The 22,170-nt window shown below is 37.2% G+C and overlaps 1 protein-coding gene across 7 annotated transcripts in view; it reads left to right on the plus strand.

Moving 5' to 3' along the window:
• The window catches only part of PRUNE2 (prune homolog 2 with BCH domain), a 141,793-nt gene that overhangs the window by 110,117 nt on the left and 9,506 nt on the right, over window positions 1–22,170 (plus strand). For 6 of the 7 annotated variants that reach the window (XM_027722354.2, XM_039388800.1, XM_039388801.1 and 3 more), the window contains exons 10-15: window positions 6,460–6,539; window positions 7,423–7,623; window positions 12,556–12,732; window positions 17,010–17,112; window positions 20,699–20,830; window positions 20,977–21,063. In XM_027722354.2, coding sequence (XP_027578155.2) covers window positions 6,460–6,539; window positions 7,423–7,623; window positions 12,556–12,732; window positions 17,010–17,112; window positions 20,699–20,830; window positions 20,977–21,063 — 780 coding nt within the window. Of the gene's footprint in view, window positions 1–6,459; window positions 6,540–7,422; window positions 7,624–12,542; window positions 12,733–17,009; window positions 17,113–20,698; window positions 20,831–20,976; window positions 21,064–22,170 lie in introns of those variants that run through there. The other variant, XM_027722356.2, reaches the window with a different exon arrangement.

Below are 22,170 nucleotides of genomic sequence, written 5' to 3' on the forward strand. Positions count from 1 at the left end.
AAGCCACAAGCTTGGAGCACACATACGTAATGTACAAAAGAAAGGGAAAGATGTTTTATTTGGATAGAAATGCAAAACAGCAAAACAGTTTTGTTTCTAAAAATGAAATGAAGTGTGAAATGTTTAATTGTGATAACAGAGTGGGTTTTGATACCTTGTATATGAGGTGAGGTGAATGAGATGAATGTTGGAGTAGTGTCCTGGTTTCAGTGGGGATAGAGTTCATTTTTTCTCAGTAGCTGGTGCAATGCTGTGTTTTGGATTCAGTATGAGAATAATGTTGATAACACACTGATATTTTAATTGCTGCTAAGTAGTGCTTACCCTAAGTCAAAGATGTTTTCAGTGTCTCATGACCTATCAGCAAGTAGGTGCACAGGAAGTCAGGAAGGAGCATAGCTGGAACAGGTGACCCAAGCTGGCCAAAGGGATATTTCACACCATAGAACATCATGCCCAGTATATTAACTGGGGATTTATCCAGAAAGGGGACCAATCATGGTTCGAGAACAAAGCTGTTGTTGTTATTAATTACTATTATTATTAAATTGTTCTTATCTCAACCAAGTCTTAGTATTGATTCTCTACCCCATCCCACTGGGGTGAGGGGAAGTGAGCGAGTTGCTATAAGGTGCTTAGTTGCCAGCTCAGCCTAAACCATGACAAGTAGCTACAGAGATGGGTGATAGTGAAGCACCACTTCTAAGTCAGATATCTGGTGAGATATTTTGGCTTTAAATTCACATGAATTTCTGTAGCACAGAATTGTAAACAAAGAATAATATAACAATTAAGGAAACACCATGTTTAAACTCTTTCTTGATGTAAATTGTAGTTTGTGGAGTGCTTGAACGTTTGCATTAGGCTCCACTTCTGAGGCTTTTAATTGCTCCTTAGTAGGAAAGAATTCTCATTTTGTCTGAAAGAGGTTAGACATCTTCCAGGTGGAGCAATCAAAATGCCACGAGACCCATCAGTAGGTTGCTTCTGGCAGCAGAAAGGCCACAGATGGGTTTGCACAAGATACTGGCCTTTGGCCTAGCAACACACTTAACACTCCTTAATCCTAAGGGCACTTACAGATGGAGCTGTGCTGAGAGTCACTGGACAGGCATTACTGGATAAATACTTTTTAATACCTTCTAAGGAAAATACTGTACTCCTATGTTCAATCCCTCCAGTTCTCATTTCTGTTTTCCTGGGCTCTGGACTTGCGTAAGGGTGGTGTCGCAGGGTGGAGACAGGAGGCGTTCAAAGGAGAAGGACTTTGTGCTGCCTGTGTGCTAAAAAAGTAATGGGAGGAGGAGTTAAAGTTCCCTTTCTTGTTTTCATACCAAAAATTTCATAATTAGTGTTCATTCTCAAAACAGCTCAATTTTTCACTGCAAACCAGTGAGGAAGTGGGCTATAAGCAGGACTTTATTTCTCTCCAAGACCAGGGTATACCTGCATTATGTGTGGAATTTGAGAATATGAAAAAAACCTATATGTCTAGTCTCTGAATAACTTTTTCATTGTACTTCGTCTCCCCTCCTCCCATTTAATGTCCAAACCAAGCAAGTATTAATATGAGCGGAGGAGATTTCATCCAGGTCATTCCTTTTACTCATCGTACTTTGAAATTTCATAAAAAACTTTTGACATCTTGTAAAAAATTAAGTATAAAAGTATTTCTGTATATAGAGGGAACAGCATGGAGGAAATGTGATTTACTTATCTAGGAAAAGTGTTGGCAGCTGTGGGCTTCACTTCAGAGTAAATTTCTGCAATGGTGAGTACAGAAATGTGGGAAAACGTGTACAATTTAAAGTCAGGCTGGTAAGTTGTGCTAGGTTGGAGTGGAGGAATGTGCTTTATGGAAGTGACAGTCACCGCTGGATTAATGTTGTTCTCTTTTGCAGGTTGTAGATGTTCATTCAGAGCAGTGCATTGTAGACATTTCTTGTTTTAGACTAAAGAAATTAACTTCTTGATATGTAATTGCTCTAGAGCACCTTGGGAAACTGGTGGTATATATCACAGATGACACAAGGGAGAGGCAGCACAGCCCATAGGAATTATGACATATTGCTGTGAATATTCAGAGCTGCTCTTTCCAAAATAGCAGAATGCTACCGTACCTAGAAAAGTCAGGAAGGATAACTTTTATTCGGAGAAACACTGATTTGAGAGGGCACTCAGAATTCTTTAAAGCTTATTAATGTATTGAGCTGTAAGAATGTCTTACAAAAACAGCAAGGAAAGTGTTTCAGCCTCCAGCCTCTCCTCTTTTCATATGAATTTAGTGTCTGCCTCTGATCCACCTTTGAGAAACGGGTGTTTTAACTGCTTCTGAACAAGTATGTTGACCTGAATATCAGAGCAAATAATCAGTAACTTGATTCCCAGTGTAGCTGATCCTTAATGACCTGTCTGTGTACAACATAAAAGAAGTCATTTATGACACAAAAACCCTAAATTGACTTTGACCTCTGTTCCAAGTAAAAGAGCCCTTTTTTATCAATCCAGTAAATCATATCTGATTAGAATGGACCTTTCTAAAGTAACATAATTTATTTTTTCAATAAGGAGTGTTTATTAAAATGGGATTAAAAATAAAAATATTTTTCTTTCTCTAATGTTGTTGACCAGATCATCCATGGCATCAGTTGCAATGTATAGAAGGCAAGGAATTTATAAGCCAGGATTTTGGAAGTATGTGACGTAGTCTGTGGGAAAGGAAGAGGAGATGGTTGCCTATTTTAAAGTTTTTGGAGTCTGTCTTCCATTACTAGTGTTCTTGCTGAGCTCTGCCAAGAGCTTCTACACAGCCGGAAATTACTCTGAAAAGTGCTGAGCTGCTCAGCATAACATGCTCTCAAAAGCCAATTTTGAGAAAAATACAGTTTCTGAGAAAATGAGGAGCTATATCTGTAGAAAACAACCTTCATCCATATCCTGTTCATTCTGATGGCAATTCTGTAGCCATATGTCAAGGCAGTGTCACAGAAGTCATACTCACTGACTGGCTTTCTAAAGCCATGAGATTTGAAAGATGCCTGTATTGCCTATTAATTTATGACTGAACAAATATTAACTTGGCATTTAAAAAATAGGAAGTTTCACAGAAAATAAGGCATGTATGTCTGGCGAGGACAATTTAATCTGTTTGGGCAAAGCACAGGGAATATGGAAAAATAGGACGAGCTTCCGAGTCAGACTCTTCTCCAAAAAGTCTGTTGGCTGTATTTGACAGTAAGTAAGAACTTGACACAATTTAAAAAAACAAAACCAAAAAGAAGCAAAAAAAGTCACCCACCCACACCCCTGCCCCCCCCCAAAACCAAACAAAAAAAACCCACATCAAAAATCCCCAAACAGAGAAAAAACCCACAGGAATTTAATCGCTGCTAAAAATCTTCTGAAAGGTGATAACATCTTTTATGTGATTGAAGATAAAAATGGAGAAGCTTGTGTCAGCAATGCTTTTGGTACTGGACTTAAACTGATTTTTAAATGCCTGCTTTGGTCCAGAGCTTTCAGGACCACAGACCAAATTAAATAACCAAATATGAACAATATGGATTATTGACATTAATAACACTGTGCCAACAAAATAAAATTAGAGATTCACAGACAAATTCTGATGCTGTTTAACTGTAATCCCTAAGTGAGAGGTATTTTTTAGTATACTGCCTGTAGCTGTATTTCAGCAGAAATTGAAACACAAATATCTTTCAATCCCTAGAAATGTAGTCTTCTTCTAAACACAACTATGATATAAAATTCTGGTATAACTCAGCTGTAGTGGTCCCAGTGAAAGCCGAAAAGCATTTCGAATTTTTGTTGTGAAAGTGTAAGAGACTCTACAGAAAGCAGCAAATAGAGATGCCACAAGGAGAAAAGCAGTCTTAATGCATTCCTAGAAATGTCACGACTTAGAAAAATTCTGTCTCAGGCATTGCAAAAATTTTAGACAACTCTAAATTTGTGAATTAATGACTTGTGTGAAATTGCTTTTTTCATGTTATGATTATCACTGTTTCTGTAGGGATAGAGTATACAAAATTTAGTCATGATCTTATCATGCAGAGACGATCTTCATTCTGCTCAAACATTTTTGTTTTGTGCAGAGAATAGTGTCTCTTTTTAATACAGAAACCCAGAAAATTCACTATTCTCCTGTATCTTAGTCTTCACACAACTTTGAGTGTTTCCTTTCAAATAATGTCCTGCAGTAATTTCCAAAGCTTGTTCAGTAAGGAATTACCATTTGGTCTGATAAGGCTGTAAGAAATATTATAAATTAATGGTTTATGTGACTGTATCACAACCCTGTTCTGTCCAACCAAAACATAAACCCTTGAGTACCCATAAGTCATCGTCTGACTAGTCCTGAGATGCTGTAACCAAAGAACTCTTCATAGTTTTATTTTTAGAAAGGTTAATAATGCACCAAATAATATCTTACTCTGAATTTAAAATGGGTTAGAAGTATTCATCCTCTCCCCACACTCTTTCCACTACTGTGGTTTCTTACCTTATCTGGCTGTTACTTACAGAACTTCTTCAGAATTCAAATTTTTCTATATTAAGTTCAGATGAATGAATTATATTTCATTACATGTATTTTACTATGAATTGAATAGACACACAAAAAAACCCAAATACTCTACTGATTTATTTATGTTTTCTAAGTAAATTGTGATGGTATCGAGTGCTTCTGAACACAGATAATTCTACAGAGTAGGAAAAAAAAAGGAAATGGTACTTTACAGACAATTTGTGCCATTCATTTTATTCATAAGCAGGATACTTTGATCAAGTTTTTTCACTGTTAGTTTGTGTATCCAAAGAGAAAGATTATTCAAGCCTTATTTGACAGTAATTAAACATATTCCAGAATTGGCATGTTTTGTAAAAATTATTAAGCTATTCATCCCTGTACTTGTGAAAGATATAGCATAGAGAATGTGGGGATAAAATCAAAATTAGTAGAACAAGTTTTTATTGAGAGATAAGACTTGGTTGCGAGTTGAGCAGCACAACGGTATTTAACCATAGTGTTAAATTTTCTGTATTCTTTATGGCCCCACGGAAATGCGGGAGTTCACTAGTTTCCCTGTCTGTATGGGAATTTGATGGCATGGGACTTGAGGTCAAGATCTTTTTCAACTTTTAGCACAGTGAAACCTTTGGCAGGCCTACATATACACATTTACTTTTAATTTGTATGGAATTAATAAGAAATCACAGAACTGTACTCACAGTCTGATACAATGATTGACCAGAAGAGTCTTGTCTGCACACAGTAAGATAATAAGGATAGTCCTTCTCATTTGGAAAATGAGAGTAGGAAGAAACTGCAGGAGCAACAAGCCAAGCCTATTCAGGTCTGTTCAGCTGAATCATTCATAACATAGCTAGCTGATGCTGTGGCAGAGAAAAGTACCTTCTTTGAACTGATCACACTTCTGTTAGTCAAAGTGCAAAAATGGTCTATTCTTCAGATTTTGGGGGGGGGAGGGTGGGGGTGGGAATAGACACTTTGGAATAGTAATATAATTTATACAATAATACAGTTATTTTGGTAAAGTGAATGAAGCTCTCTTGAAGTCATACATTTTCATTGCAAATGGTTTGTAAGTTGTCAAGAGTGTCCTGAAAATGTAAAATATTGTTTCCTATTTGCAGTCTAACCATCCTTCCAGCAAGTATTTTGTAGAATACTTGAATAGTGAATAGACATGAAAACAGTTCAAGTCAATTTCTTTAAGCATTCAACCACCTTTGTTGCTGTTTGCACCATGTAATGCCTTTTCCTTGTCTTATGTATGTATGAAAGTTAAATGTAAGTTCTTAGTACCATCCTAAAAATGGAATCTAGGTAGGATATTTTGCAACATTTTAGTCTTTGAAAATCTGTGATGTAATTTTGGTTCTCGTTTTTGTACTTTCTGAACTCTTTCAGTGCAGTACATCAACTGCTTCAGTACTACTAATTTGGGTCAGAATTGTTCTAAAATACAATTGATACCAAAAGAATGAAAAAAACCACTTATCTCATTTTTGCTATACAGTAAATGTATATACAGTTGTGAATATACTGTTTTACAAAGAGAAGCTGAAGCTCCCTGCAATCATGTATCTAGTTTGCTGGATGACAAAAGACCAACTTCATTTGCATAAAATGAGAAACACTGCTGTTTGTCAACCTATTGTTATTCAATGCTGTGTCTTGATACAGGTAAAAGTGGACATCTGTGCCCCGTAGTCTCCAAAGGCTCTGCAGAAATGTGCGTAAAAACGACACAGTACAATTACAACAGCTGTGTTTGCTTCTCACATCAGTTTTGTGATCAGACTCTGAACTGGCTATGGTGAAGGATATTTCAGTTCCCTGTAATCACATAAGCTGTATTGATACCTAGGTCAAGCCATGCATCTCTTTAAGATTTTACTTTGTATTTTACCTCTCAGGTTGGTAGAAGAGGATGTGGGAATGGACATCCCCTTATCTGAGGGTGTACTAAGCCCCAGTTCTACAGAGATGAGACCTGGTGAGAGAAGCTCTAACTCATTGTCTTAGTTGTATCTTATTCCCATGACGTTTAATTTTGCAGTGAGAAAGATATTTCTGTGCTGGTAAAGAATCAGTTCAGTGTCAAAAAGAAAAAAGTGTTAAGTTTGCTTTATTTAGTCAATTATTTTCTTCATTTGAGAAATAATAATTGTAATGTTACATTTTCTCTTGTGCATTGTTTAGTCCTTGTGAAGTTTTAATAATCTGTATTATTTACTTTATAATTTACTACTGTCTAAGCGAACTAAGTTAGAACAGCTTGAAATGGGTCACACAACATACAGGCAAGGGGCAAAGGCATACCTAGCTTTTGTCTTTTTGAAGACTATTTTTATTTAAGACTGATTAAGAGACTGAGGGTTTTTTTATTTCTATTATTGTATTAAAATATTGCATAGTTAAATTAAAGACATAACTACTTGCAAATCAGCACCATTCAAGTAGCACCAAGTGCATGAGACAATAAATGTTTACTGGGGGTTTCACTCCTGTGAATTTTCCCAGGACTCAGCAGTGTCTTGGTTCATAGCTCAAATGACGTGTATATTACTCTTTAAATTCTTAAGCAGTTTGGTCAGAGCATGTTCAATACCTGATTTTTGTCTGATGATTGCAGAAAACAGAATCTGGATTTTGCATAATTTAGCAGCTCTGAGCTACACTGACTGTTCCTGTAAATGCTTGTTTTATTTCACTAAATAGCAATGTTGATATTTGTGTTTTGTGTTAGGTGGTCTTAAATGTCATGGTGTTACTAAAATTGATCTGTCTCAGTGTGTTTGAAGTGGTTTTTAAGTGTATGGGAGGTGAATTGTGTGTGGAGTAGATAAAATTCCTTTTTTCCTTGTCTTTTTTTTAAGAACCTCCCAATTCTCTTGATCTTAATGGTTCCCAACCCCGAAGGATAAAGCTCACTGCTCCAAACATCAATCTCTCTTTGGACCAGAGTGAAGGGTCTGTACTTTCTGATGACAATTTGGATACACCAGATGAAATTGACATCAATGTAGATGACCTTGACACTCCTGATGAAGCAGACTCGTTTGAATACACTGGACAAGGTAATATTTTAAATTGTAAACACAGAGTTCATCTTTTTTTTTTTTTTTTTTACTGCTTACATGATCAGTCTCATGTCTGTCAGGTTATCAGTATGGTTAAAGCATTTGAGAGTTGATGCTAGACATCCAGGTTATTTTTGCTGTCTGCTATTTTTTAACCTTTCACCTGTGTAAAATAGTATACTTCTACTTTTTTAGAGTGCAGAAAAAAATAGTACAGCTGATCTAATAAAGTAAGAGCAGCTACCTAGGGAGAATCAAATTCAGAGTCCCGTCTTTGTCCAGTACTATAGGACTTGTCTGAAAACAAGAAGAAAGCAATTGATCTTTGTTATAGAGAACGCTGTAGCTAACTGCAGCTTAGCGCAGCGCTGGGCAACTCTAGCTTACAATTACATCAGTAGTACTTGGGAATATAACTTTGTGCAAAATGTTGACTGACATAAGCTGCACCAGAGATCTTGCAGTGTATAAGTGAGGTAGACACAATGTGCTGAGAGGTCTTCTGTTAAGAAGAAATGTCGACTTTTTATTCCCATGTATGATTGAGAAGCTGAGATGTGGAAGGTTGTGTGCATAGCCTGATAAAGCCAGCTCAGGTGACTGAACAACAGAATTCTTCATTCCAGTTATTTAAATATCGTTTCTCAGCAGAACTAGCCATGCAGTATAGATACACCCCGAAATGTACAGTGAGACCCTTCGCTCTTCCTTTGCATATTAATGATTTTCTCTCAAAGAAATATGATGTGAAAGTGTTTTACACTGTTTAACTCACTTTATTTACCTTCATGATGTACAAAATAGGGTGGTAACACTCATTCCTTGCTGGTACCTCATAAAACATACAAGACCTGTAATCACTGATGTGATCGTACAGATAATAAGCTGTTTGACAGAAAAAGAAGTGTGATCATTTTACAACCTACAGCAGAAAGAAACTTTTAAAAACTGGATCAGTTTAAACGGAATTTTCCCATGCATTTACATTCTCTAGTGCTAGTGAGGTCACTTGAGCATACAAGAACAGTTTCATCATTTTAAGTGACATTGCTAAAGAAGCATTACTGTGTACTCAATCATGCATGAGCATCTCTAATGTTACTTCTCATTAGAAGGCCAATATCCTTATGGGTAGATGCAGAGCATAGAGATGAGTTGCTTGATGGTTAGAAGATTTTATAGCAAAGGTTAACACACACACACACGCGCGCGAGCTAACCTGCTTAGACTGTTGTGACTACCATGTGAGAGAAAAGAAATCTCTGCCTGCAGTAGAACAGATTTTGCCTTTAAGCCCTCAAATAATTAAATTCAGCTCTAGTGATTTTGGTGGCAGTTGTATTTCTGGCAAGCATTTCTTCCCAGTGGTTTTTTTTTGCTGCTTTCTAAATGTGATGTTCTTAAAGTTGGACCAGTTTTCCTGAACTCCTGTGTGAAGAGCTCAAGGTCCCTGGGTTTTTGGTGACATTTTTGCAGTTGTGTAGTTTGGTTTAAGACATACTTAGTAACAAAAATGTCTTCCACTTAGAAGAGCCATGAACAGAGAGTAGAAAAGGAAAAAAAAGTAAACATTTTATCAAAAGAAGCCAGCATAATAAAAGAATAAAAAAAGTAGTTAGCTATAAATAAAATGAATCTAATAGCTAAGATTATAGTCTTAAGAAAAGTGAAGAATGGTTTAATTGCATGGTAAATAGCCTTTGTTATCTTTGTACTTTTGTACTCTACCATTAACTAGTATGCACTCTGATGTTAGCAGCACTTGGAGTCTCCCACAGTTTAATGTTTCTAACTGGTGCCAAACCCGGGAAAGTAAATAACAAGAAGACATAGCTGCTGAGACCATAGAGAGCAGTGATTTTTAACTTGTCATGATGAGACTGTTGAAAGTCCCTTTAAGCTATGAAAGACAACAGAGAAAACTTGTTTAGAGATTGGTTGATCATCAGTTTCACAGAGTGGTTCTCTTTTTGTCACTAATACCATACATTTAAACATTCTTTTTCAGAACCCATGCTAGTTTCTGAAATAATTTTTCTATTATTATTGCTTTAGATGGCATAAGAATTGCATTTCTGAAGTCCATACATGAATATCATTGAAGGCCTGCCCCCAAATCAGCATTATTTGTAAAGTAAAAGTGTTTATTATTTTGTCTGCAGATGTTTATGTCCTTTCTAAATTTCACACTAGTGCATCTTTCTCTGCAAAATCAACACTTCAGGCAGTAGAGCAGAGTTACTTCATCAGGAAGAGGTAGTCTTGTATAATTTCTATCAAAAAATAATTCATGTGTCTGATTTCAGCATCAGAAGTTTTATCAGGATCTTTGTCATTCTTCATCATCTGCGCTTTCACCAACCAAAAAAAAAAAATAATTATCAGACCCCAAACACAATTTTGGCACTAGTCTGCAAGTTACCTAGCCCAGCCTCTTTTCACTAAAGCTGTTTTGCTAGCTACCGTTCTCTGCCTCAGTCATGATCTTTATAGAGGGGGATATTCTGTCAGTATAATTCCCTAACAATACTTCATACTAGGGACAGAAAATACAAGACAGGCAGCAGTAGAAATTTAGACTTTGTTAGTCATAGAATCATAGAATCAGCTGGGTTGGAAGGGACCTCCGAGATCATCAAGTCCAACCCTTGATCCACTACCACTGTGGTTGCTAGACCATGGCACTAAGTGCCACATCCAGTCTCATCTTAAAAACCTCCAGGGATGGAGAATCCACCCTAGGCAGCCCATTCCAATGCCTGATTACCCTCTCTATAAAGAATTTCTTTCTAATATCTAACCTAAACCTCCCCTGGCACAACTTGAGACCATGCCCTCTTGTCTTGCTGATAGTTGCCTGGGAAAAGAGACCAACCCCCACCTGGCTACAACCTCCTTTCAGGGAATTGTAGAGAGTGATGAGGTCTCCCCTGAGCCTCCTCTTCTCCAGGCTGAACAACCCCAGCTCCCTCAGCCTCTCCTCATAGGACTTGTGCTTGTGTCCCTTCACCAGCCACATTGCTTTTCTCTGGATCTGCTCCGGCCCCTCAATATCTTTCCTGAACTGAGGGCCCCAGAACAGGACACAGTACTCCAGGTGTGGCCTCACCAGTGCTGAGTACAGGGGAAGAATCACTTCCTTGGACCTGTTGGCCACACTGTTCCTGATCCAGGTGAGGATGCCATTGGCCTTCTTGGCCACCTGGGCACACTGCTGGCTCCTGTTCAGCTTCCCGTCATACTGTAACAAAACAAAAAAATATATACTCAACCTAATATAGAGATTTTTTAATAGCTTTTTTGTGTGTACTTAGAGAAACTTGGTATTTCTAACAAATTTTGTGAAATTATTGATAGGTTTTAACGGAGAAATCAGTTTTGCAATTTAAGAGTTAGTACACATATGTGTTTGTGCCTAAAGGTTCTGTGTAGATATATGTGGTATAAACACAGTATACTATTGTATTCCTAATACATAAAGATAATTGATTTAATTTTTACAATAAACTAGTGTGTTTTAAGGATCATATACTTCAATTTGTATGAGTAGTTCAAGAAGCAGCATTAACCAGAGGCATCTGTAGATAACCCAATACATAGAAGGGTTTGAGGACATCTATGAAACATTGTGTTCTTTAGTTCCTGTCAATTAAACTTGCTTCTTTTAGTTTATTCTTAATTCTCATAGATCTCTTTGGTATTTTCAAATAGGGTGTTTACAGCTTTTAAAGTACACACATGTATGTCATTATGTATCTCAATGTATCTTTGTTTACTGTTACCTCGCTTATTGATTTGCAAATAAAATTCTGCTCTTATGACTGCACAGCCAGCATAATGCTTTAAAAAGAACAATTTACTTCAAATATGTGTAATGCATAAAATGTACAGAATCTTTACGATGAAGGTAAATTAACAATATCTATACAGAATATTGCAAAATAGTACAAAAGAGGAATTTTTTTTTACCCCATGGAAAACACAGTATGTTGTAACAAAAACTAAAAAGGGAAAATAAGTATTTCCAGCTGTGGACATAATCACTTTTCCTGTCACTTTCTCTGTAAACAGCCATTAAATTTGAAAAACTGGAATGCAGTTAAGAACCATCTTGTCCATGTGCAATGGAAATGTAGATTTTATTAATTACATCACAGTTTTTCTGAAACTAAGAGTATCCAGCAGAGAGGCTGTGTTTGAGACTTCCTAGTCACTTGTCAGCCATACAGTTTATTTACTGTGGTCATTGTGCCTGTGGACTACATGTGCCTGTTCTCTCAAGGGTGCTCATAGAACAAGTCAGACTGCATGGCTGCTCTGTACTTCACATCTGTGAGAAAACTGGTATTTAACCTCAGCCACAGTCCTTGGGGAAGGCAACTACTGTGCTTACATGAGGAGTCAGCATGACTGAGGCAGAGGAAGATGGATGTTCTTCATATTTTCTGGTGGTGAATGTGAAGAGATTGGAGACAAACTGGGAAAAAGTTGAGAAGCTATAGCTCTCTGATAATTCCTCTCTAGACAGGAGGTATTCCTGTGTTCACTTTTAGTTCCTCCTTTGTTTTTTTCAGCATAGTTCTTATACCTGCAACACAAACATCTTAAAAGGCCTATGGTGCATTAACTAGTGAGCAGCTACTCAGTTTTACCAACTGGATGCAAAACCAAAAATCCCATGGCAATATTCCTCACAGTGATAGTTGCTGTTGTTCTTTTTGTGTTTGTAATAATGAAAAGTCTTAAAAAATGGAAACTTCTCATTGACTGGCTGTCAGATGATCACATTCTGCTCTTACTTATACCAGTACTGTAAGAATCCAGTTGATTTCAGTCATTCATTTCAAGTGTATGTAACAGCAACAGTATTTAGAGGTAATATATACAATATATACAGGAGGAGGTAATATATACAGTTTTGTTTTTTAGAAGAGCATACTGCTACTAGGGATGCTTCCCAGGAAGAATCTGAATCAATTCCAGAGTACACTGCTGAAGAGGAGCGAGAGGACAACAGGTTATGGAGAACGGTCGTTATTGGAGAACAAGAACAGAGAATTGATATGAAAGTCATTGAACCATACAAAAAGGTCATTTCACATGGAGGTAGGAAAAGCCTATAAGTATTTTTTAAATTGATGTAAAAAAATCATACTTTATTGATCATGATTTCTGGTTTTGTTCTGTTATCATACTGGCAGGGGGAGAGAAAATTTTATTTTTCAGCCTTGGCTGAAAATCAACTTGGCTTTCAATTCAGTGTGGCAATGACTAATAAGTGTTTTAAATTCAAAGCTATTTCAGGAGCAGCAAACTGACATACATGTGTCAGGAACAATTTGGTCATTGTAGGCTAAAATTGTCTTGAACAAGTTAAAAAGCTTTTGACCTACAGCAAAATAAAATTTTGAAAACATTATTCTGTGGGTTTTGAAAAAACTTTTGAATGAGGAAGTAGAGTGGCAAAAGCAAAGATACAGAAAGCCCTGGGGTTTTCATTCATCTGGCTAAGCTCCCTATGCTGTTTTTCTGCCATTTATATATATTGTTGGCAGCATTTATATATATTGTTGGCCATATTTATATATTGTTGGCAGCATTTCACCAGGAACTGGTTTATGGGTTTTTTTCACGTGATTTGTCAATGAAAATCAAATAACATATCGAAAAAACACTTAAAGTAGGAGAATGACCTTGTATGCTTGTTATATTGTCTAATTTGCTCATCTGCTCCCCAGCCTCTTCAGAGAACCACAGAATATGCTGAGTTGGAGAATTTGTAGTTCTGGTGTTACTAGTACACTTCTGTATGAATTAATACAAATGGCTAAATATTAGTCTAGATATTAACGGAAGAAAGGGAAACAAAGCTTTCTAAGTGCCTTTTCCTATTTGTCTCAGGTTTAGATTATCTTTGGACTCTATCTTTCAAGGACTCTCTTTACTCTCTGTTAAGTAAAGTGTTGTGTGAGTTGTTCTATTCCTGCAAAACCTGAGGTAGGCAACTCAGCCTCTCAGAGGTGAGATTTGTGAGTTTATATGAGGATGCTTTTGTCACAGTGTTGTTGATCTGTAACATCATTTAAAGGTCAGCCATTTTTTCCAGTATATTTTCAGTGTTGAATCTCTATCTGGTAAAAGTGACATAAATAAATTATGGTTAATTATATTACCTGAGGATGTGGTTCTCAGATTTGCACATTTACATTAAAAAGCAGATAAATGCTAGCCTACAGGTATTAAAGGTGGCCAGTGTGCAGAAGGTTTAATCAGAATTAATAATGTTCAAACCTCCAAGCATTTGTGCTCTACCACACCACCATCAAAGATTTATGAATATGATGACACCTCAGACACAGTTTAGCAAACAGACACAGATGGCATAATTTAGGAAACAAACACAAAATACTTTGGGGCCTTGCTAATTGTGTTTATATTTTTTTTTATGCTGTAAACTAGTCAATATACATTTGTGGTGAAAACTGTTTCCTAGTAGATGCTGATGTATATGTGCATATCAGCATTTGTGAAGAATAAATACTAGTCCATTTTAGTGAGTGAATAAGTAGCTCTGGCAGACATCTCTGATGGCAATTGTGAAGTACATAATAATGCACAGTTATCAATGGGAGTCTAGGTAACTCAGTTCAACTCTCAGTATGAAATAATTTGAATTCAAATTTTACGTGTCTGACACCTTGTTTTGTTAGATCACTCAAATCTAAGATAAAGAGCATTAAGTTTCCTTTACTTTTGAAAGGGTACTGGTCAGTGGAGTTAGCCATTAGACAGACAGTGTGAGATAGAACAATAAGTTTCAGTCTGCCGGTGCCTAAATTGGAAATTTTGCCTCATATGTAGCCAAATCAAAGTAGGTTAAGGTTGGATTAAATGAAGTGGCAAACTGGAGCTGTGGAAACCAAAATCATTTTGTTGCACAGATTGTGGGAAGACTTTGCACAGCTCTAACAGTTTCTGCATTATGGCAACTAGGCCTATTCTGTATGAAGTTCACTTGGCAATACTTTAGTGGAGTGTTTAGAGGGCCAGGAATCTTTTCTTTAACCTCAAGATTAATAATAGATTCTGACTAAAATTAGTTAATTGGAAGTCAAGCAATCTTGATGATTTGATGGTCTACTGAATATTCCTCCCTGACAAATGACAGATAACAGCAAATGCAGAATTTATGTGGTAGCCACAAAATAGGAAAGGGGAGAGTAGACTTGGCAGTGTAGGCATGAGGTTGTCTTCAACATATTTCTCTTTGCATAGGCTGAGAATTTGGGCAAATGGCATTTACTGCCTTCTAGTGGTTAATTAAAATGCACTTCTCACTTGGATGAACATTCCTTCTCTTCAAGCATGTGTGAGGAAAAGTGGTTTAGACTTATCTGTGGGTTTTTCTTCCATGGGTTGTTAGTTAGCATCTGCACGTAATCATTTTGCTTTCCATGAACTTTGGACTGTTCCGTGTATTTTAGTGGGCACACCTGCCACAATGTGTTCTTGCTATCAAACTCCTGTGCCAACTGGGCAGATTACTTTATGGCAGCATGATATAAAATCTTTTAAAGTTTTCTTTTAATTTTATGGAAGGAAAGAAATGTCCTCCCTATTTGAAGCCTGAGGAGAAAAGAAATACTGCTTTATTCCTGTTGTTGTTTAACCCCAGCTGGCAACCAAGCCCCACACAGCCACTCACTCACTCACTCACTCCTCCCTATGGTGAATCAGAAGGGTAAGAGTGAATAAGCTTATGGGTTGAGATAAGGACAGTTTAGTAGGTAAAGCAAAAGCTGTGCACTCCATCAAATCAAAACAAGGAATTCATTCACTGCTTCCCATCGCCGGGAAAGCAGAGCTCCATTGTGAGTAGCAGTGACTTGGGAAGACGAACACCATCACTCCCAAATTCCCCCCTTCGTTCTTCTCCCCATGGCTCTGTATGCTGAGCATCATACCATATGGTATAGAATATCCCTTGGGTCCATTGGGGTCAGCTGTCCTGGCAGTGTGCCCTCCCAACTTCTTATGCACCCTCAGCCTACTCACTGAGGGGGAGAGCAGTACAAGAAGTGAAAAAGGCCTTGACTCGGTGCAAGCACTGCTGAGCAATAACAAAAACATTTCTATATTATCAACACTGTTTTCAGTGCAAATCCAAAACATAGCCCTGTATTAGCCACTGTGAAGAAAACTAAGTGTATCCCAGCCAAACACAGCACAATTCCATAATAATCTAGCTGAAACAAGAATTTGTGCCAAAACCAGGACTGGAGTTCCGTGAGCATTTTAGTTAGACTTAGATGCTGTCCTCTGGTATCGAAAAAGCACTGTGGAAGTCTTAAAATCTCCTTTTAGAAGGGTTGTTTAAGTTGTGGTATTATCCTTTAATTTTTGTCAGGAACGTGTTTCTGTCTCTGAGGGAAATGAAAGTTTCCTTCCTTCACAAACATTATCATCTCCCCGTAATGGTCAGTTTCTTCTAGATTCTTTTGAAAAGCTTTTGAGTTGCTCTCTGAGTATATCCAGCTTTGCCTCTCTGCATCATTAGTGCTATCTATTTACAACCATTTCTGCAGCATCTTTATAAAGTCCCTCCTGATTGCATGTATCCTTTAAGCAAAACTTAAAACTGAAATGCAGGAGTATTTTTTATTTATCATTAGTAATACAGGATTGTGGAGAAGACTAACCATCATTAATCCATCACAAGAAGAAAATATTTTATTTTGGGTAACAAGCAACGTCCTGGACCCCAGAATGGTAGTGCTACAGCTTTGAGGGTTTACAGCTGTTATTAGGCAGTGGTGCAGTGGTTATTAGGCAGTGGTCCAGAGAATGCCAGTATTGGATGATTGGAGTGTCCAAGGTAAAAAAGTAATTTACACAAAACTTGCAAGAAAGGATTTAACTGGTCCCCAGGAGCTCTTAAGGTATAGTGGTATGGAGTCATAATTGTAATATCCTAAAGCCATTGGAGCTGCACAAACCAACTGATATTGGATTGGAAGACTTTGTGAAACATCATTCAAACAATGCAAGACAGCAAATGTAGGAGATTTTCTTTAGCTCCTTATTGCTCAATCTGAGGTGAGCATTCAGCACATAATTGCCACAGAGATGCAATGAACCTTAAGTAGAAGCCTTAGAAGGTGTTTTTGCTGGTCTCTATAAAAAGTTTATTAATAGTTGTGCTAAGTGTGTTTTTTGAGAATTCAACTGACTCTCATACATCCTTATGACTTGATGATAGTTCATACATTTTCAGTCTGCTTCAGCATTAGACACAGTAGCTCTATTACAGGACTTTCTTTTTAAATTTATTCTGTTAAAAGCCTTTGACAAAGATAAAAATGCCTTTTCATTTTTTTCCACAGGATATTATGGTGATGGTGTGAATGCTATCATTGTGTTTGCAGCATGCTTCTTGCCAGACAGCAGTCGAACTGATTACAACTATGTCATGGAAAACCTTTTCCTGTGAGTGATACGTAAGCAACGTAGCAGAGTCTTTTGAGTTAGTACTCATAATTATACAGTGAGAGGTAACCTGTCTTTAATTAAGAGGTAATTTTGGTCATTAGAAGTGGAGTGATCTGAATGACAAGGAAAACAGTAGTTTTAGATAAACTTCTCATTGGAGTATTATTTTGTTATTTTTTACCTATTCACCCTCCAAAATTAAGATGTATTTGTCAGTACCAAATCTGACTGTAGTATTTCCGTAAATGTCAAGGAATGCAGTATCTTCAACTCCTTGGGACTACAGTCTTTGCAGTTTCACTAGTGATTTCCATCTCTCACTGAGAACAATCAGCAGGACTTACACCACCAGACTGTTTTTCACTATGTGTTGTTGATTGTATATTATCATGATGTATCACTCTATATATTTTTAATATATGCTGTGCTGTGTTCAGAAGTCCCAGGGCCATTTTTTGACACTTGTTTTTAAAATACAGGATAAATGGCAGTTACTGACACAAACAGCTCTAAGTATGTTTCCTGACTCCAGCTGCTTCTGCTTCATCTAGAAGTGGCAGGGGCCAGTTGGGCAGGACACAGATTTGGCCACAAAAACCCAAATTTATCAGAGGAAAATTACTCCTAATAGCAATATGTTTTGGCAGCCAAAAATTGGGAAGGCAGCACTACCCTCAAGTATCTCCAGCTACTTCCACTTACAGCTGCTAAAAAAATCAATCTGTCCAGTGTTTTCTGTGCTAAAACCCAGTAAGTCATTTCTAAAGCCAGCAGGAGACCTGGCCTTTGCCATTTGCAGCTTACAGGGCACTAGAGCACAGACCAAAGTCTCCTTAAAATTCCAGTCCTTGAAGATGCACTTGGTGATAGCCAATGCCTTTAACATTGTCTTTATGAGTGAAAAACAAGAATGGGTGCTTTAGTTCCTGGTCAGAACAACTGCTATCATTTGCCTAGTAGAGCCTCTAAGAGCCCCATGTAATCTATATCTGATAACTGATATACACAATGCCCAGTGATTTAAAAGGTAGGCAGGAATTACTACAGTGGTTGCAACTTGATAAGTAAGGAACAAAGCTGAGAATAACTGTGACTGGCATTCAATAGTTCTTCTTTGTCTTCACCCAAGACCCTTATCCTGATAGGGCTGGTGGTAAATGGACTTTGCAGAGAAAGCCCTAAGAGCCTTTTCCACATGGCTTGAGGTTACTGCCAAAGTCAGTTTTAAAATAACTTTCTCTGGAGTAGTAGTATAAGAGAGTGTTCAGGTTGGCTGTGAACCTTCAGCTTATTTTAAGGCTTATCTCTTGGCTCTCTCTGAGACAACAAGAAAAGGGAAAATTAGTTCGCCCCTTTCTTCCAATTGTAGGCCTTTTAATTGCATAGAAGTAGAGGGATTGCAACAGTTTACTAAATGTGCAATAACTCATATATTTAAACATTTGTTAATTCTTTACTATTGAATTATATAGCAATCTGGAGAGACCTGCAAATCACTGAATCTCTTTCCATTTTTAATACAGCATATTTCTGATGGATAATAATGTACATGCAATGTATAGGCCACCTCTAGTTTCTGATTAATAAGTGTCCTCAGTTGCTGCCAAGTTTTGCAGTTAATTTCCCATCTGGATTCCTTTCACATTTCCCATTATCTTGTTCCTGTTTGTTATCTTGACTACTCCTGTAAAACTGTTTTTGAAGGATGGAGTTTGGCCAAAACGCTTGAGGCATCTTCTGGAGCAGTCCTTCTAGATAATGAAGAACCACACAAAAAATTCTGCTGTTTAATTTGTGGCTGCCTGCCACAGTCAACAGATTAAAAATTTTTTAGAAGAATCTCAACTTGAAAAATCACACTTTGAAAACAAAACCATTGCTTTGCTTGCACAGTGAGGAATTTGTTCTAGTCAATGAGAAAAATTCTGTCCACCTTTTCAAATAATAAAGAAATTGCCATTATTATCAAATAATAAGAAATTGCTAGATAGGTAAGGTTTGCAAGGAAGCTCAGCATCCTTAAAATGGCAAATGGTCTAACACAACCTAAATTGGATAAGAGCTGTTGAATGAAAGTATGTGAAATAAGTGAGATCTGACTAAAAAACTAGCAGAGATTCTTTTTTGCCATAATAGTCCTTTATGATTGTTCTTATTATAACTGATTATTCATAATATTCACAATTCCCTTTGCCCTTAGTAAACACAGATATTTTTCAGACTGTTTTGGTAAGTACTTACACATATTTCTGTACGGTTCAATGCCTTTAGAGCACTAGATGCTGTGCCCTGTGAGAAGGGCTAATTTCGTAACTTGTCAGGTAGTCAGTAGGTTCAGTTAAATTAAGCTTTATGCATCAAAATCTCCATGCAATCCCTTGCTTTGCTATTTCACTGTTAGACATGAGCCTTTACAAGTATCAGGCAAAAGCAGGGAATGCACAACTGCAAGGTAAGACAGAGCATTGAAATGCATTGAGTGAGTAGTGATTTAGATGGGATTTATCAAATGCATGGAACTGGTCTACTTAATGGCTGCCTACTTTATGCCCAGGTAAAATATCACTCTCTTTGGTCAGAACTAGATTTCCTACAATTCTTTTAAAGACATTGCATCCTAAGGAATTTCAGGGTCAGATTAGATCGTGAACATTCCCACACACATGTGAAAGGTGCCATTGTGCTCAGGGATAGAACTGCCTTTTGTAGTGAATGCACTCAGGCATTCAGGTTTTTAAGGTGTGACTTGTGGTTTTTCATTCGAGTTTTTACAGAGGCATGCCTTGAGGCTGCTTAGTAGAGAAAACAATTTGAATATTCCTGTGATGATCAGCTGCCAAATGAGGTAGGGACTACTGAGTGGAGCATCTGCACATATCGTCCCAGACAAGAATTTAAAATTGTCCTCCCATTTGATTGAGTAGTGTGCTCTTCTGGGTAGGATGAATGAGTGTTTGGAGTGTTTTGCTCACAAAATGAAGTTATGTCATGGAGTGATCTCTCCCATCAGAAGTCAGGTTGATGGACAAGTTTTATTAGCCTCGAGTTTCAAAGTGTTTGTAGTTTACAGTCACAGACTCGGTAGCAGTAGTGTGAGGATCACAAAAATTTTAAACAAGTTCACCCCTGTCTTCTCCTGACACTTTTTATTTTTGCATTGAACAAACTTCATCAACCTTGATGATTAGAATACTGAATAGAAGTTTCTTAGTAGTTAATTTCAGAAGTTCTTAGGGCTTTACATGGTCCTGCCATGTTCTCCCTCGCAAAATCGTGTGATTTAATGTCTTTTTAAGAAACAGTAAAGTCACTAGTGAGATTTGAAAACTCACTAAGAAACAGTATTTTTGTAAGGAAACCACATATTTTTGAAGACAGAGGTAAGACTGTGGTTTTCTAGTTATACATCTACAGGTACCACGGTGACCAGTGCTAAATGTTTGCTTCGGTTTAAAGGAAAAGAAAAGCTTCTCTTGTAATAAATTGCTTAGTCTGCCTTGATTTATTCCTAGTAGATTGATTTAGTTTGGGCTTAAGCAGATAATGTACAGTTTGTGCTCGCTGACATGTGTACATTTACCAGCTATGTAATCAGTACCTTGGAGCTGATGGTAGCTGAAGACTATATGATTGTCTACTTGAATGGAGCAACACCAAGAAGGAGGATGCCTGGATTGGGTTGGATGAAAAAATGTTACCAGATGATTGATCGACGGTCAGTAATATTTTCCTTAATCCATTATTTTAAACACTGTCCATTTCTGTTACTCCCCTGTATGCCAGTGTTCACTGTATATGATCTTTCTGTATCTTTTGTGGGGTTTTCTGTTGTTTTTAAGAAACCATTGCTTTTTTACTTAGATTACGGAAGAATCTGAAATCATTTATAATTGTTCATCCATCATGGTTTATCAGGACAATTCTGGCTGTGACACGACCTTTTATAAGGTATGTAATGAATACCAGTGATTTTCTATGTCCCGAAGAATACATAAGTGCCCTACATCATCAAACATAGCTGTTAATCTTTCACTGAAGAGTGCTCATTTTATAGCTTATGTTTGGATTTTGACAGTTCAGTTTCCTAAAGTGAGTGGAGGGAAAAAAGTGATTTAAATAAGTATCTAGTTGCAGACAGCATAGGGATGGTTTTGTACACTGCCTATGGAGAACTGGGAATTCAGTCTCTTGAAAGTAACCTTTGAAAGATTTTTTTTAAATCTGCCCTGCTCCCCCATCTTTAGAAGCTTCTGATTGGCTTGCAGCTTGCCAAGTTACTTTAGCTGGCCGTTCTGATGCTGCAGTCTATGATTAACATTTTGAATAAAATGCTAAGAATTACCTGTGTGTTATCACGCTTTGACTGGTCGATTGTGAGTGATGCTTGCATCCTAAATGTGACCGCTGGCCTGCTCCAGTGTGCGTGCCTTGCTTTATGAGCCAAATGAGATGGACTTCTCATAACCTCATACATATCAAATAACTTAGGTTAGCCAAGTGAATAGCCTTATGTTTTTAAGTGTGTTTTGTGGACAATTTAGCCTTTTTCCAACTGATCATTTTTCAACCACAATAAATGAGTCATTTAGCACAGCTGAAATAAAAAAGGTATTTCATCATAAGAAGGCTCTGCAGTAAGAATAGACACAATCATATCTGTACTTGTCTGAACAAATGAGGAAGTTCAGTTTTATTATATTTGATTGAGAATCAGTGTAAAATAGAAATGCTAAGTCATCATGATCACTTGTTAACCATCGTGATGATTATGATCATGTTAAGTGAATGCTTCCCATCTCTTTTTACATGTAAGTATTCTCTAAGAGATTCTTTTCAGAATTTTAACACATCTCCTTCAAACTGTAAAGCTAATTGCATTGACTAGCAGGTAGGCATTACAATTTATAATGTCCTAAATACTGTGATTCAGCCTAAGAAAGGAACAGCCAAAGGTCTAGACTCAATTTCAGCCTCACTAGAATTCAGGTAGGGTCATGATTAGCTGAGCTCTGTAATTGAAATATGAATATCAAAGTGCTTAATTATTTAATACAT

This window comes from Pipra filicauda, unplaced genomic scaffold (genome assembly GCF_003945595.2).
Source record: "Pipra filicauda isolate LSUMZ 115617 unplaced genomic scaffold, ASM394559v2 scaffold68_size4259465_pilon, whole genome shotgun sequence".
NCBI lineage: Eukaryota > Metazoa > Chordata > Aves > Passeriformes > Pipridae > Pipra > Pipra filicauda.